This window comes from Triturus cristatus, chromosome 5_2, assembly GCF_964204655.1.
Source record: "Triturus cristatus chromosome 5_2, aTriCri1.1, whole genome shotgun sequence".
Lineage (NCBI taxonomy): Eukaryota > Metazoa > Chordata > Amphibia > Caudata > Salamandridae > Triturus > Triturus cristatus.
This window is the reverse complement of record NC_140588.1, coordinates 1,076,573,814-1,076,590,943: the sequence shown is the minus strand read 5'-3', so window position 1 is coordinate 1,076,590,943 and position 17,130 is coordinate 1,076,573,814. Positions and strand designations below refer to the sequence as shown.

At 47.3% G+C, this 17,130-nt stretch overlaps 1 protein-coding gene across 7 annotated transcripts in view; it reads left to right on the top strand.

The window, feature by feature from the left end:
- The window catches only part of LOC146829696 (uncharacterized), a 462,485-nt gene that overhangs the window by 418,280 nt on the left and 27,075 nt on the right, over positions 1 to 17,130 (top strand). For all 7 annotated transcript variants that reach the window (XM_085608408.1, XM_085608401.1, XM_085608407.1 and 4 more), the window contains one exon: positions 3,889 to 4,377. In XM_085608408.1, the coding sequence (XP_085464534.1) occupies positions 3,889 to 4,377 (489 nt within the window). The remainder of the gene's footprint in view (positions 1 to 3,888; positions 4,378 to 17,130) is intronic.

The window sequence follows — 17,130 nt, the reverse complement described above, 5'->3', positions numbered from 1 at the left end:
AGACATTTGGCTCTCATCCATTTTGTGATGTCCATCATGCATGAGTGGAAGTTGGCTCTGGCGGTAGAAGTGTCTTTAGTCAGCGAGTGTCGTCCGCGTATGAGATGATGCAGAGTCTGTGTGATCCGACTAAGCCAGCGGAGTCATATAGGTGTTGAAGAGGGTAGGGCTTAGTGATGACCCTTGGGGAACTCTACAGATCTTCTTAGGTTGTGACGTAAATGGTGTGAGACAGATCCTCTGGGTCCCTCCAGAGAGAACTGGGGCAATCCATTTGAGGGTGATTCCCTTGATCCCAGTGTGGTGGAGTCTGTGGATCAGTGTGTGGTGGGAGACAGCGTCTAATGCGACTGATAGGTCCAGGAGGATGAGGGCTGCCATTTTGCCGCAGTCCAGGAGGGCTCTGATGTAGTCAGTGGCTGCTATCGGGCCGTCTCTGTGCTGTGGTTGGCTTGAAATCTGGATTGGGAGGGCTCCAGGAGGTTGAGGTGCTCCAGGATGTGGGTGAGTTGCTTGTTCACTTTTTTGAGGATCTTTGCTGGAAATGTGAGCAGAGAGATGGGTCCATAGTTCTTAGGCTGGAGATCGGTGGAGGATTTCCTCAGAAGGAGCCTGACTTCTGTGAGTTTCCAGCTCTCGGGGAAGGAGGCCGGTGTTGTAGGTGTTCAGGACCTTTGAGTTTGTCTCCAATTGTCTTGCTTCCAAGGTTGAAGACGTGGTGGGGCAGGGATCTGTTGGTGCCCTGGAGTGTACGAAGTTCATGATGGAGATGGTGTCTTGCATAGAGAGAAGGTCCCATTGGATGCAGAGGTGTTCCAGGTTTGTGTTCTTGGGTGTGGGTTGGTTGAGATTTTTTGGTGGAAGAAGTCTGCCAGCTTGTCGCACAGTTACTGTGAAGGTGTGATGTAATTTTTGGTGGCAGTGGGGTTGGAGAATTCCTCCACAATGGCAGAGTTCCTTACTGCAGTTGTACCTGGCTTTAATGCGTTATGCAAAGGTGGTGTTTGTTTCTTTTAGGAGCCGGGGGTACTGTTTGAGGGCTGACTTGAAGGTTCTCTGGTTCTTACAAACAAGTGTAAATTAGACTGCTGTGCACTACAAAAAATACTGCATTGTGATTTGCTCCTAATCAGTCGATGTCTACCCTGGTGGTTCATAGCTATGCATGTGACCAGCCTTGTTTCATTATCAACCCATATATCGTTTCTCCCCGTAAACGCTGTGTGTAAAGATCATAGTTCTAATCAAGAACGAGAGTTCACCTCGTTCAGATACCTTCACTGGAAGAGCTGCTGCTTTAGAATCATTCCCATTGTTGTGCAGAAGGGTGACCATGCACATAACGATGGTTCTTCCCTGTTGGTGCTACAAGTTTCTGAGAAGAGTCCCTGAAAACATTCATTTCCAAGTGTTGCTGTTCTATATTTAAAGTGTTTCTGGTCTGTGAACATTTTGTAGTCTGATAGTTTTCACTGTTTTAAAATAGCTTCTTCATTGCTTTGTCTGATTTACAATGCTAATTACTTTAAAGTGTTCTAATTGCCTGTATTCCTTAGAAATTGCTATATTCATGGTCATTTTTTTTATAGGCAATATAAATATTTAATATATTCAGCATTCCCTTAGGTTTAACTCTCAAATTATTTTGACGCTGGTGCACTTTCCTGCTGGGAGATGCAGTTACTGACAAGAGGAAGTAAGGAAAAGTATTCAATCTGTTGGGTTTCCACACCTCTTAGAAATACTCCCATACATTTCAATGGAAGATTAAAAAACATTGTCTACCAAAATGTAACCGTTTTGAAATTAGGTGGGTATTAGGCAACAGAAGATGGATATCCTTAGTCAGCAGATGTAAAATGGGCAGGCTGGACGTCGGTGGGGGTCTTCTTAACTGTTCTTACCCTCATTAAAGTACATTATGCCTCACGTGACTAAAACCTTTAAATCCTTTCAAATGTTTTTAACCAGCTGGCTTCATGCTGGCATTACCACCTCAATGCTTATTTACATCAGCCTGCTCCATGGACCTCTGTTGACTAGGGTGGAGTTGGGCCCTCTGCTTCCCCATGGGTGCCCCTGACACCACTCCCTGACACCACCCCAGTTAATAACCACTGGGAGTGCTGCCCCCCTTGGATACTATGGTTTTATTGTTGCTCAGTGGCCCTGATTGGGGGGTGCCAGGAGTTTCCAATGTCTGTTGTAGTGTCTTCAGCCTTCGCTGGATCTATTCCATCAGGGGGGCAGTCTGCGCCCCACTGTTCCCCTGTGCCATTCTGTATTTTTTTTGTTTTTTAAATGACCTATTAAAACAGGTTGGTTCTCAACATACTTTAAAGCCTCAGTTATTTCAAGATGGCCCTCGAGCTTCAGAAGAATCCAGAACATCCTTCATCTCTTTCTAGGGCCTTCTGCTTAAATCTTGTTTTTCAGTGGAAAACTTGCCTAACAAATATTTATTGTTGTACAGTTCTGAAGGGCGGTTTAATGCAAAGGGGGGCTTCCACTGATGTTAGTGTCAACAGGGGGGGGGGGTAAACCTTTGTGAAGGCAGAATAGGAAACCCAGCAAATACTCAGATTAAGAGATGCGACTTTTATTGCGAAGCATGTGCACGTGCAATCTTATTTTTTTACAGAATGCGACATTGTTGGTTCCTGAACCTATCTAATAGAAAATGATGGGCTAAATATCCCTGTTGGCCATAAACATGTGAAACCATATGTATTTGCCGCACCATTCAGGACTCTTGCTCTCGAGTTGTCAGTGGAAACCTATAATGTGCCCAAGAACTGTGCTCCAAAACATTGTGGTATTCAGAATGGCATTTCATTGGCTGCCTTGGCAGGCCTCTGAATGGATTTTCATTTGGAATATTAGTGACTCAGATTTGATAATTTGTCAGTTCCAGACAGCAGTCTTATCTTTTGTGTCTTAGACCTCCCTGTGGGATCACATTCCCCAGGTCATATCCACAGCTCAGTCTAACTAGTCTAAATCCAAGCCTGCATTCACTCTGCTACTCCGGTGATGCCAGTACCAACTTTGCTAGCTGGTGGACTCTGATGTGGTGTTTGCTGAAGCACGCGTTTTTGAAGCTGCGAGTGAGTGGGGAAACTCTTGGTGCTTACCTGCTCTGTGGTCAGTATGTGTTAAGGCTTTCCGGCCCTGTGTCATGATGGCCTCTACACTTTTGGGAGTGCCATGCACAGTGTGCCAAAAGTGCGTGTTTGCTACTTTGATGCCCTTCTGTTGCTTTCACTGCACCAGATAAAGGGTTGGTAAGGGGTTATATACACAAACCATACAATGTCCAGAGATGGATGCAAGGGAGGCTGCAGGGTAGTGTATGGTTGGGTTGATTTAGCCGCCCTAATGGAGGCCTCCCACTGCATCACAACTGGTCCACACCACCCATGATCTGGTAAAAACATCAGACAGTGAAGTCGTAAAACTGGTTCTACAGTTCACTCCCAATATAGTTGCAAGTCTTTGCCCCAGCGTGTACATACTACCTTAGTCTCTGGTGTACACAAGTGCATTTTTGTTGCCATGCTGTGAATGTTATTTTGTAATCTATGGCCTTAAACTTAGCCTACTTATGTCTACAAATAATACTCTGTAAACAGAGTCTTTTTTTAATCTTCCTTTCATGAACGTTTATGAATTTGTTAGCAGTTTTCTAGAGATGTAAAGACAAAAGTGACTCTTGAGAGACCGTGTGTTTACCCAGGTGCTCCAAAGGCAGTTGTTGCTAGTTCAAGCGTTCAGCCACAGGGCTGGTAATGGTTTTGAGGTCCTTGCCTAAGAGAAAGGTACCTAGTAGTTGCTGGTCAGTCACCTCAGTAGCAAGATGTCTTATGCTGTCTTTTTCCTGTTCTGCAGCTGAACGAGACATCCAGTGCGAGCAATATGTCGTGAAAGTGAAGACGCTGGAAGCTCAGTGTGAGAAGTACAAGCGGAAGCTGCATCTTCTGGTGACTCGCTGTGAGTGCCAGGATCTGGAGCTCAGTTTACCATCGCCATGTCTGGGAGGTAAGCGGCCATCGGGAAACTCGTTCACCGGGGCGGAATGTTCGCTTCATGCTCCTGGAGAGGACGTGAAAAAGTCGCCAAGGACCACAAGCCGGCAGGTTGAACAGCCGCTGGAGAGCATGATGAAGGTAGTGGAACGTTCTCCCCTGATCCTCAAAAAGGAAATGGAGAAGTCGCCGGGGCCCTGTTTCCAGGAGGCGGAACTGCCTGGGGCATGCTTAAGCAAGGTGGACGACTGTTCCCAGAAGACCCCTAGCAAGGATATGGAGACATCACCAACAACTCATTGCAAAGGGGAGACTTTAGCTCCAGGTGACCTGAAGAGATTGCAGCCAGAAGGTAAGAGCAGTATAATCTGTCCATTGTTTCTGCTATAAGTTGTATTCAGCAGCCAGAGAAGCTTTAGACTCTTTCAGACCAATATACGGACTTCTGGAGTCTTGTTTGCATGGTTGGGATTTTTTTATTTTTACTTGACAATCTGACGGACTCGATCTGCATGCGCCCTGTGCTGCTCATTCACGTCTTCCCCTTATGGTAGTCCTGGTTGACCTCTTTCAATTGTATGCTGTAGAAACTCCCTCAGCCTCCTCCCCTTATGCCCCCCAACGCGCACACACACCCACCCTCCCCTCCCTCGCTGAGCCATGTTTGCACCTTGGATTTGCCTGCCATAAGCCACCCATTCATTTGGTGGTCAGAAGGTGGATTTAATTTGCTTTACCAATTTTTGCAGAAAGCAGAAGGGTTATTTGCCAGTCATTGGGCATGGTGTTGCCCTTAGACTTTCTTCTCTAGTGAAACACCTAGAAAGTCTCTTTGGTGACCTAATCTTTGTGTGGAGGGTTTTAGTGCCTGGAAGCTAGAGGGACTGACTGTGCACCCCAAGCCCCGTCTTAAGTCCTGCTTAGCTGTTACTCTTGAGTCCCTTTACCCACTTGCAAGCGTGGATCAATCTTCTCCCCCGCTTTTGGGAGCTTGAGTGTGTACAGCAGCAGAGAGCATTTGTTTTTTCATTGCAACCTGAATTTAAAAAAATGGGATGCTATTTGCTTAGTAAAAGTTTATTAACACAATTGTCCATAAAACCAAAAGGACAATTTATAACATTTTCCCATCATAACGCATTACCTTTTTTTTAAAAAACTTTTTTCTTCATTTTTAACATTCAAGCAGAATCCAGTTCAGACATTTCATTTTGAACTATCATATATAAGTTGACAGTCGAATCCATTTACTTAAAGAAAAAGAAATACGATCATACTCATCCAGATGCTTGTTTAGGTTCTCTCAGTTTCATCCAGCGCTACATCTTACAAATCTCAGTTTTCACATCCCTTGGGTGCTCAATGGGGAGACACGTCGTGCATACATAAGACTGTTCCATACAACATTGAATTTATAGTCGCTACCATATAGCCACTCCTATCCGTATAATAGGCGAGTATGTCATGTCGTCACCACCCACCACAAGGAGCCACTGCACATGGAGATCACACCTCCTCAGGCATGTCAGTAGGCTGGGCAGCAAGGTAAGCCTTCAATGGATCCCAAATGTCTCCGGGGCGAAAAAAAAAAAAAAAAAGGATGCAGCTCGGCATAAGTGCACAGTTTTTCTTGACTGTATGTTAAATCAAAGCCAGCCCTGAAGCTTTGGCGCCCTGCCCCATCTGCAGGCGACACGGCGCTTCGCCATCAGCAGCGCAAGCGATACGAAGCGACGGTGGGGTTTCGCCACCAGCGCAGTGTGGCCCAATAGTGCCCAGTGGAGCGACCTCCAGAGGAAGGGCTGTCATCTGCGTTAAGGCCTCAAATACATGTCCCCAATACTCATGTACCACTGAACATCCCAGGCCAGATGAAAAAAGTATGCTCCTGGGCATCTGCATCTGTCATTACAATTGGACTCCTTCAAGTTGTATTTATACATTTTAACTGTGGTGTAATCGTCTGTGTAAAAATGTATGATTTGTTATACGGAGCCTACTACTGGCTGAGACTTGCTTCGTCTGTAAATAGTCCCACTGGACATCCGTGAGCTCTAATCCTAGTTCTGAGTTCCAATGTGTATGGGAGGGGCAAGGGGCTGTGTGCCACGCTGAGCATGGATGGTATGATAGTCTGGAGACAACGTGTCCCGGTGATGTAGCTTGCAGAACCATGTGCAGGTGGGTAAGTGTGGGGAGCTCCCGAGGGAAATCTGGGGAAATGTCTTACCCCCTGCCTGAGCCGTAAATAAAGGAATAGGTCCAGAGGGGATGGCTGAGTATCAAGTAACAGTTGCTCCTGTGATTTAAACGTCCCATTAGTGTACAGGTCCCCCCACGTTGTAATATTTAGTCAGGTGAGCAATTTGTGAAATCCCAGCTCCTGCAATAATGGTAAGAGTGGGTGGTATACCAGGGGGAGTAAGGGTGAATAGAGCCCCGCTCCTTTGTGCAACTTAAGAATGCGATGCCAGGCCGCTATCGTACCTGTGAGTGTTGTGAGCGTTTTGTCTCTGGGTTGTATCGCAGAATAGATCATGCCTTCAAGAGGGACAGGGTCAGCTAACCAATGCTCCGCCGCGACCTGTGGCATGTATGCGACCAGTCTAATCATCTCTGACCTCAGTGCTTTAAAAAAATGCCTGCCGGGGAGGTATGGAACATTAAGATTAGGTATAGCAATTGTGGGACCACAACCATCTTTATCAGACACCTGACCTGCCATAGAGAGGGGCAATGCGATCCATATAGTCACGCTGTCAGCAATACGATTAAGGGCAGTGCCATAGTTAAGCCGCATTAACTCCTCGCGATCCCTGGAGATACGTATCTCCAGGTACCTCAAATCCGAGTCACACCACTGCAATGGGAAGTCCAAAGGGAATTGCCCAGCACCCGGCGTAAGAGGGAAGACTTCCGACTTACCCCAGTTTATTTGTATCCCCGAAAGCTTCCCAAATATGATAAATTCCCGCAGTAGTGGGTTTAAATTAGTTTTTGGGTCGCGAACGTAGAGGGTAACCTCATTGGCATAGAGGGAAATCGGGATTTGGCACAAGTAGCAGCGTAGCGCCCTTTCCTGATGGTGTTGGCGAAGCTTAGCTACCAGGCGTTCAGTCGCAAGGGCAAATAGCAGGGGGGAAAGGGGGCATCCCTGCCTGGTGCCCCTTGCTAGGTGGAAAGCCGTGGCTATTGATCATTACCCTGGCGGAAGGGAGAGTATAAAGCAAATGGACCCAAGAAAGAAACACTGGAGGGAAGCCCATACGCTGCAGTATCTCCGATAAATTGTCCCATGCGACAGAATGCCTTGCCTGGTCTCTCTCCCTCCCCGTAGCGTCTGGCCACCCAATACTTTCCCCTGAATTTAGCCTCCCTGTCTGCGGTGTCCGTGTACTCTAAGTTTATCCCGGAGGTTCCTCTGTAGTCTGCTATCAGCTCTCTGTGAAAGTGTATTTTCTATGACCTGGAGTTCCCTCTCCAGCTTCTGTAAGGTGTGCCGAATGTCCCGTAAGATGCGCCGAATGTCCCGTAAGATGCCACAGCTGTTTTGAGATGCAAAAACCAAGTATTGTGACTTTAAAAGCCTCCCAAACTGTCTCAACACTGTCAATAGATCCCCGATTCTGTTGCAAGAAGTCGGTTATTTCCTGCTCTAATTTGTCGTGAAACACTGCATCGAGCAGCGTAAGGGGCGACAACCTCCAGCACATGCACGGAAGGCCCCCTCCAAGAGGTGAGATTACCATTCGCACAGGAGAATGGTCAGACGGTGTGGGCTAGTTGCGTGATTGAAAGCAGTGTTAGGTACAAGACCCCAGGATATGAGACAATCTAATCTAGCCCATGAGGCAGTGTGTGCTGTGAAGTGTGTGCCCTCCCCAGCATGAGGGTGTAAATGACGCCATGCATCAGGTCACCGTCCCTCATGATTCCTTGCAATGCGTTTTGTGTTCTAGTATGATGTGCCGTGGGATTAGACCTATCTTTTTCAGGATTTAGAGCCACATAGAAATTCCCGCCCCATATTATGAGTGGAGCCGATTTCTAGTATTTTTCCCCACAGTACTGTGAAAAACTCAGTGGCATCTATGTTGGGTCCATAACAGCACGCTAGTGACCGATTCAGGGCCTTGTCTCCCTCACACTGTACAGTAGTATCCCTGTCGAACGGTTGCCTTGCCAGCAACCACGAAAGGAGTGTTTTTCTTTGAGTGTGGCCGTGCCCCTAGAGTATGAGGAGTAGGATGAAAAGGTTCAATGAACCGCCCATTTGGATGCAAAGGTGTGGTTATGGTGAGGGCTGAGATGGGTTTCCTGGAGCATTACAATATGTAATGCTCCAGGAAACTAAATGTGTAATATGCGCTTTCTCTGGTCCCCCAGCCCTCTGACATTCCAAGTTAGGAAATTTAGTTCCACTGAGTTAGCCATTCCAAAAAAAAAATGAAAGGGAAAGATCAATGAACGTCGCATCGAGATTCGAAACCGTGTGTCTGATATATATCCTGTCTTACACATAACTTTCATGAACAAACCGTTCCCTCCCCTCTCCCACTGAAGCGTCCCAAACATGCCAGAACATGCATTCCCTCCCCCTTCCAACATCCCCTCACCCACATGTAGCTTCTGCAGTTAAAACATCCACAAAAGTCAAGGGGGGGCACGACCTTTGGGGGGGAACGTCCAGGGGCAAGCACGGTACCTTCTCACCCTCAGAGTTTGCCCTTGTACCATATCATCCAGACAATCCCCAGCAAGCAGCTCAGAACCCTCCTTACAGTTCAATCAATCAATAGTTCTTTATTCGGTTGTTAAAAACACCATAAAAGAGCATATATACACGATACAAAATTTTAAAAAGATAATTAAATCCGCATCATAAGAACTCTTGATGAGAAAAGGGGTACATATCACATGAGGGGTACATAGCTTCTTGGCAATCAGTTTAAGCCTGTCCTTTAGTTACTCTTAATCTCAGTGCGACTTTAATAAAATTCAATATACAGCACAAAGTCAATGGGTCAGCTGCCCTTTGTAAAAACAGTAGCGCTGGTTTAGCTTGAGTCAGGTTGGCCCTTTTCAAAATATTAATTAAAAAACTTCGCCTTGGAATGGAATAAAAAGAGCAAAAAAATACAAAATGAAGGGTGTCCTGCGGAGACAAGTTGTCGCAGCCGCAGGCACCCTTCTGCTCAATCGAAACAGTATAGCCTAATGGATCAGCTAATAAATATGGTAAAAGATTGAGCCTAAAACGGGATATTAAAAATCTGTCCTGTGCATTATACATTAAGTAAAGATAAGGTTCCATTCCCACAGTAGTCTTAATGAGACTATGTGCGTTCACTGACCCTTTGGTCCCTTCTTCCAATGTTCTACTTGTGTTTCTTTGAGCCAGGAACAATTTTTTTAACATGGGTTTATCCTGAGCTCTAATTACTGACGGATTGGTGAAGAATTCTATATGGCCCAGACTCTCCAAAGTAGTCTTGACATACTTGAGCCAAGGTATGTTCATACATCTTTCTCTCCCTAGGCAGTCACTCAATATTAGCCTACTTATTTTGGCTTCTGGGTTTGTCCAAATATTGAGCCAAGCTAAAATGGGTCTATACTTAACCATGTCTTCAATATATGGCCTCCCTAGCTCTCTATGGGCAATGACAGCTGGAGTACTCTGGGGAATTTTTAATAAGGACCGAAAATTTTTATTTTCCTCCCGCTGTTGTTGTTTTGTGTCTACAAAGCCCCAGACTTCCGCTCCATACAGAGCTTTAGAGCAACAGATGGAGCTATACAAATGCATTACTTGTTCTGGAGACCGTAGTCCTAACCTTCGCCCGTAACTAGTTACTGCACCATTTGAAGATATTAGTTTTCAGCATCTCTCTTCTACCAGGGATGTAAATTTTAACTTCTCATCAAACAATATCCCTAGATAGGAGAAGATCTGTACTTTTTCCAGTGTGTGGGTCCCAATTCTGTGTATGAACTTAGACTGGGATTTGTTGCCTGCCATCATTACAAATGATTAGCCAAGGTTTACAGAAAGGTCTAAAGTTCCCATAAACTTCACAAAACCATTAATTAAGATCTGTAGGCTTTTCGGGGTACGGGCTAACAAAACTGCGTCATCTGCATAAATAGGAACTGGAATGGAAATGAAACAGCAGGAATCTGTTTTGGACTCATGCGATCCCTCCGCAAGATCCTTCCACTTCTTCCTCCCCTATCCAGAAAACTACTGGTTCAGGGTCTCATTCTTGCCCGGCTAGACTACAGCAACGCCATCTACCTCGGTGCCCCCGAATCCACCTTGGCGAAACTTCAACGCACTCAAAATGCGGCGGCGCGGCTCATTATGAGTCTCCCCCCCCCCCCCCCCCCCCCCCCCCCCCAGAGCTTCGGCCAGGCCTGCCCTCAAGGCCCTACATTGGCTTCCTGTGCGCCAGAGGGTAGAATTCAAGGCTCTGTGCACTGCCCACAAACTCATCAACGGTGTAGGCCCAGCTGCCCTGAAAGACATGGTCACCCCCTACAAAGCTCCCAGACTCCTGCGCTCGGACAACGAACGCCTGGCCACTGTCCCTAGATTCAGGAAGGTACGCACCGGTGGGCGACGCTTTGCGGTCAAAGCGTCCTCAGGATGGAACTCACTTCCTCGCAGCCTGCGTCTGGAATCCTGTCACCTCCTCTTTCGTAAAAGATTGAAAACTTTCCTTTTTCCCAAATAGTATCCCTCCCCCTCCCCTCAGATCTCCACTGATTTCATAGCGCGGGGATGCCTCCTGGTCACCAGGCGCTCTATAAATCGCTAAATAAATTAAATAAATAAAATTTGACGCATACCGATTCTCGGGCAGTCAGTATTAAAAACAATCTGGGTCTGCTCTAAGTTAATATAGAGAAAATAAAAAGGGCGCAAGAATGCACCCCTGTCTCACTCCGCTAGAGCACACAAAAGCTTCAGTGAGGCCCCCTTCATTGTTGTAACGTACCCTAGCTGTGGTGTCCCTGTGTAATTCCCTAAGAATTGTGATCAAACCCTGATCAATACCAAGTTGGCTCATCATTAGCTACAATTTATCCCTATTTACATGATCAAAGGCAGCCGCCAAGTCCATGAACCCTATATGAATGGATTCATTACTTGTCTTGGTATACTTGGCGACTAGCATGTATAGGTTCAAACATTGATCACTGGTTGACCTCCCTGATCTAAATCCATATTGAATGTCCGAGATATTATTCTCCTCGGTCCATTCAATTAATCTATTAAGGATTACCCTTCCCAGACATCAATCAGTGAGATGGGCCGGTAACACTGAGGGTTATCCCTGTTGCCCTTCTTAAAAATAGTGACGATAATGGCAGTTGACCAGGATCGCGGCAGACCAAACATGATTGCTGCATTAATTACCCTAGTCATTAATGGGGCCCATAACTCCACGTTACTGATGAACAAGTCGGGTGGTACCCCGTCAGGGCCTGGTGCCTTATTTTTAGATAAGCCCTTAATTCCCACGGATATTTCAGCTAGGGTGAACTTGACCAACTGTTCCTGCGGGGTAACACCTTCCTCAGGGAAAACAATCACCTTTTCATGATTGTACAAACTCTTAAAGTGTGAGACCCACTGCTCCGGGAGGATACTAACACCACCCTCCGGGGTATGGCTATCATGAAAGCAGGGTTTGTTAATTATGCTCCAAAATTTTGAGAGATCCCTACTTTCTGCTGCCTCCCTTAGATCGGCCCACACTTCCCCCTGAAGAACAAATTTCCTTCTTTTGACCTCGGCCTTATATTTTGCTATGCATTGGGTAACCCTGTCTGTGTTCCTGGGTTTCTGTTCTAGGCAACTTTTTAACTCTCTAAGGGCCCGTGAGCAGTCACTGTCGAACCATCTTGGTTGATTTAGGATTCTTTTTACGATTCGTGTTGTTAAAAGCCCATCAACCAAACTGGTTATCCTCCCAAATGCGCTTAATAGTTGTGGCCCCTCAGTTACTGGGTCAAGGCATTCTTCAATGGGCTGTTTCCCTTGCTCAATCAGGGCTCTATAAAATGCTGTGCACTCAATCTTAGCCCACTTAAGTCGCCTACCTTGGTCTGTCGCCCTCTCAATGATATCCCCCACTATACATGTCCTGGGTAAGACCTGGTACAGTAATTTCATTGTTAAGGGATTGTGGTCACTAAATGAGCTCCACTCAATTCCAACCGCTATAATCCAGTGCTTAAGAGGCCTAGAGACTAAAAAATAGTCAATGATTGACGAGCACCCTCTCCCTTTAAAAGTCGGGGGGAGGGTGCCGTCACTTTCCATAGTCATCATATCTATTGTGTGTTCCATGTTATGGCTAATCAGGAGCTTGCTCGGGTCTCTACCTTCTGGTGTATGGGCAAAATGGGGACCTTTTTTATAGGGGCAGCGTGACCAATCTGAGCTTATTGGAAGCAAAAATGGGCATAAATGGATATTTAAATCGCCCATAATTATATTAGATGGGTGCGTTGCTCTATTTGTGTATGGGTAGTCCTTGCTCAGTATAGAGTCTAACGCTCCCAGGGTGTCGTTTCCCTCTCTACCATCACCCAGGTTATATATATTATATAATATCATGCCAAGTCCCTTCCCCTCAAACCTTACGACCTGTACATTACGGGATGGGCTTGATATGTTTGACCACTTGCCTTGCACCCTTAAGTCCAAATATATAGACAAGCCCCCCATGGCTCTGCCTGAACTGGATTTTAGGGCTGGAATGAAAAAATTTTTAAAACCCTTTATGTGAAAAGAGCTATTATCAGTCACCCAGGTTTCCTGGAGACCTATTACCTCGAATTTTGTGATATATTCTCTCCACTCCTGGTTATGAAACTTACTTGCCAATCCGGCCGTATTCCAGGAAATAATATTTAGACCACCCTCTAACTTCCTTGCCTGACCCGAACTCTGAGTAATGTCTTGTGCCCCGCCTAAGCCTCCTGTCGCCCTTGACTCCCCTCTTTCTCCCTCGTAGCCCTGAAATATTTCGCCTTCCTCTATCTCACTTTCCACTCTATTGGGGCATAATATATCTCCACTGGGGGCAATTAGCTGATCAGCGGACTCAACCTCTCTTATTTCCCATGATAATGCTAACTGGTCTATGTTGTTAATTTGCCGCTTGACTGTGGGGGGAGACCTCCTGTAATATGCTCAACAGTCCATTTGCCTCATCCCCCAGATTTTTAAGTTTCCCTTTATTTCTTTGGTGTAACATTTTGGCAGAAGAATAGGTTAGTCAGTCATTATCCTCTAGGGACATAAGGGGGGTAAACCTATTTTCCCACCTAGCCGAGCCTACTTCCCACGTCCCCAGCCTTTGTCCCTGACATCCCTGAATTGCATGAGGATTTATGCGAGTTATCTCCCTTTGTCCACCCTCATAATGTCTTTCCACATTTTGGGCAAGTTGACGGGGATAAAAGTAATCCAAGGGCAGGGGTTTTATATTCCTGCTATATTTTGCTATGTCCTCTCTTAAAATGTATTTAACTACACTGCTATCCCTGAAATTAATAATGATGCAGTTTCCTGTAATGTCTTTATGCCTGTTGCCAAGCCAGTTCACCCTTCTGACAAAAAGGATCTCCCCATCTTTCCCCTGTGGCAAAGGTTTATTACAACTCAGCCAGTGTATGACCGTATTTTTTAATTCCTGATGGGACTCCATCTGATCTCCCTTAACCACTGCAAGAATCACTACTAATGGGCACGCCTCTGGCGGTAGATTTATCGTTGGGAGGGAAACTGTAGGTACTAGCCTAGGCACACTCGTTGATTGACAGGTCGCTTGATTAGTTTAAACTATGTTCGAGGGGCTTGATTGATCCCTTGGTGTGGCACGTGAGCCCTGCCCTTGCACTCCCTTTTGCTGATCCTTCCCCTTTTGGCTTACGAGCTTAGTCTGCTGCATTGTATGAGCCTCTCGTACTGATGTCTGTATGGCTTGTGCTTGTGCCTCCTCTAAGTTACTAGATTGTCCCTCTAACGCAGGTGCTCGATTGGGGCCGGTGGCATTGGTGATACTAATGGTATCAGTTGCTGACTTATATGCCCTATCCCTGATTTTTACTTCATTAATTATCTTATCCAGCCTGCTTACAAGTGGTTTAATCTGGCTGACTATAAACGTTTCCAATTGTAATTGTAGATCAGCCACTATTTGCGACATCCAGATTGGAGGGATTGCATATTGTTTAGGCTCAGCCTCCCTCCCTACCCCAGGTTTAATTTTCGTGGTAAACGGGGCATTGCCAGTTTTGGGTCTCTTTGATCTGATTTTCATTGGGCCGGCTTTACGTTTCCTGCATGCCTCTGTTAATATACCTGTAGTTTGATCCCCCGTATCCCCCTCAAGGATCTGCTGGGCACATGGAAGATCCAGGACACTGGACTCTTGAATTTGGGGAGGGGAAGTTTCCACTCTCTCGCAGTCTATCACCTGTGTTGGGATCGATAATTCGAATGATAGGGTGAGGGATAGGCGTCTCTGTGTGTTCGATTTCACTAGAGACCGCCCCAATAGCTTTTTGTAACATGCGGTCAATTGCCGCGGGTTGAACCCGTAGGGGCAATGTGCCGTCTTCCATTGAGGACGGCTTTAACGGGGTGGGTAACCTTAGTTTGGATTTGGTTGAACGTGTTCTGACTGTACTTGCCATACAGTCTCTGTCTTATCCTTAAATCTCCAGACAGTGTATGGCAACTTGTACTCCCACCAATCACTCAACAGACCCTTACAGAATTGCCCGTGACACCCGTGTGAGTCTTCAGCACCCCCGTTGATCACCACCTCCTTGACTCAGTATCTCTTTTTATACCTTCTGAGTTACTCCGGCCACAATCACAATTCTCTTTTGGTCTAAACCTCAATGGCTGCACGTGGAAAGAGGGCCAGTCCAATCTCCTTACGACTGGTTCGTACTGCAGTCATATGACCCCAAATGAACATGGATGGACTTCAATCCTTGTGTAGTTACTACTAGTGCTGTTCTAGTTACACAGTACTATCAAATCGATGCTTACTCACAGTGATAATGAGCAGACTTCACGTATCCTTGTGTCCGGGGGCACGGAGTCAGTGTTAGAGGGGCGGCCCAGCCCTGCCTCTTCCTGCCGATGACGGGCAAGGATGGGCCCGGGCTCTGCGCGTCCCGCGCTGCGGGAGGCGTGCGGCGAAGATGTAGGCAGGTGACGCCTGCCACTGACGTCACCTGCGAGCGCCAGACAGGGAAGCCTGGGGGATGTAATTTCTTGATGGAGCCGTTGCCCTCACGGCGGACCTGATAGTCTGTTACCGGGTGGTTGCTCCCTGCTTAGGAGCCCTTCTAGGCAAATGCGAGGCTGCCGTTGCCCTCATGGCGCTGGAAAGGTGTCCGGTCTCAGGCCCCCTTCAAACGTGTTACAGTTCACTCAAGGCCTGGTATACCAGGGTTGCGAATCCCCGGGGGTCACAAGTACTTTCCTCACTTTTAGTCTGAGTCCTCAGGGTTCCCACCAGGAGTCATGTCCGGCCTAGAAGTGCTATTGTTCTGACGTTTCAATCTTTTCCGGAAGTAATCTACCTGCTGCGGGTTGACAAAGGATTGCTTGCCCTGATGCGTGATCCGTAATTTCGCAGGGTAGACTAGAGCGTATTCTATTTGGGCCTGGCGCAACTTTTGCTTGGCGGGGTTGAACTTGCTTTGTTGCTCCTGTACTGCACTTGTGAAATCTGGGTAAATCGTAAACTTGTTTCCGTCGTATTCAAGTTGGCGCTTTTCCCGTGCTATCTTTAGGACGGCATCACGATCCTGATAATTTAGGAGACGCGCAATTATGGAGCGAGGCGTGCCTCCCGGCGGTGGTCTAGGCCCAAGGGATCGATGCGCCCGTTCGATGAAGTGGGGAGATAATGATGCAGCGCCAATGGTGCCTGACAGCAGCCGCTTAATGTTGTCCTCCATTCTGCCCGTGTTTGTACTCTCCGGGATACGAAGGACGTGAATATTATTTCTGCAATTTCGCCCTTCCAAGTCCTCATTCTTCGCAGCTATTATCTTGAGTAGCTTATACATTTGCGCCACATGGGTCTGCATCCCGGAGGTGGTCTTCCACATCGGAAATGCGGCGCTCAGTGTCCTGGATGCGATCTTCGTGTCCGTCCAAATTGTGAACAATGGCATCCATTCTATTAGTCCTGGCATCCATTTTGTCTGCGATGGTGGATAGGCTCTGGCGCACCACTATCAAAGCTTTCATGTCATCCTCCGGAGGGGATGGGGTGAGCCGCGCAGCAGCGTTGTTACTCCCCCTGGCATCTTCCTGCTGTGTTCGTCCCACATTTTTAGCCTCCAATGTCAAACGGGCCTGCCTGGTGTCCGCCGTCCCCATGGCTATTGTGGAGCAGCGGCCGACTTCGTGGGCCGTGCCGCTGGTCTCCAGAGTGTAGATGCCGTGTGGGGGTATCTGGTTCGTCGTCGACAGGCGCAGCGGACTATTCACGCTTTTCAACAGGCTGAGGCCCCTTCTAGATACCACTGCAGGAGACGGGAGCTCCCAGCGTGGCCCGACTCTACTACTAATCAGGCAGCACAGCATACTCCAGGCCAAGGGCGCGTCTGTCAGTGGAACTACTTGCTCTCAGCAGTACCGGTCAAATGGATGGGGAAAGGCTCTGCACCCTTGAAGGGGGTGGTGCAGCAATGTCCACAGGTGCGCAACGCCAAGAACAGTGGGGCTGTGAGATTCAATGAGTGCGGCGCCACTTATGCAAGTATGAAACGTCGGGGTGCCAGTTCATCTACCCCGCAGGCCGAACCACTGTCTCCAGCGCTCCGCTTAGGCCCCACACAGTAATCGCGGTTTGTGGCAGAGTGCAGCAGTTGTAGCCATCACTGGCTCGCCAAGAAGGAGAGGAGTAGTGGGTTCATACACCCTAGCATGCATTCCCACATAGTTAAAGGCCGAGGCCGCCTGCCACCAGTTAAGGGTGTTCCTCGCGGCTGTGCTCTTCATTTCTGTTTTGGCAGTGGAAAAACGCTCCCCTCGCATGCAGCATTCAGTGTCAAG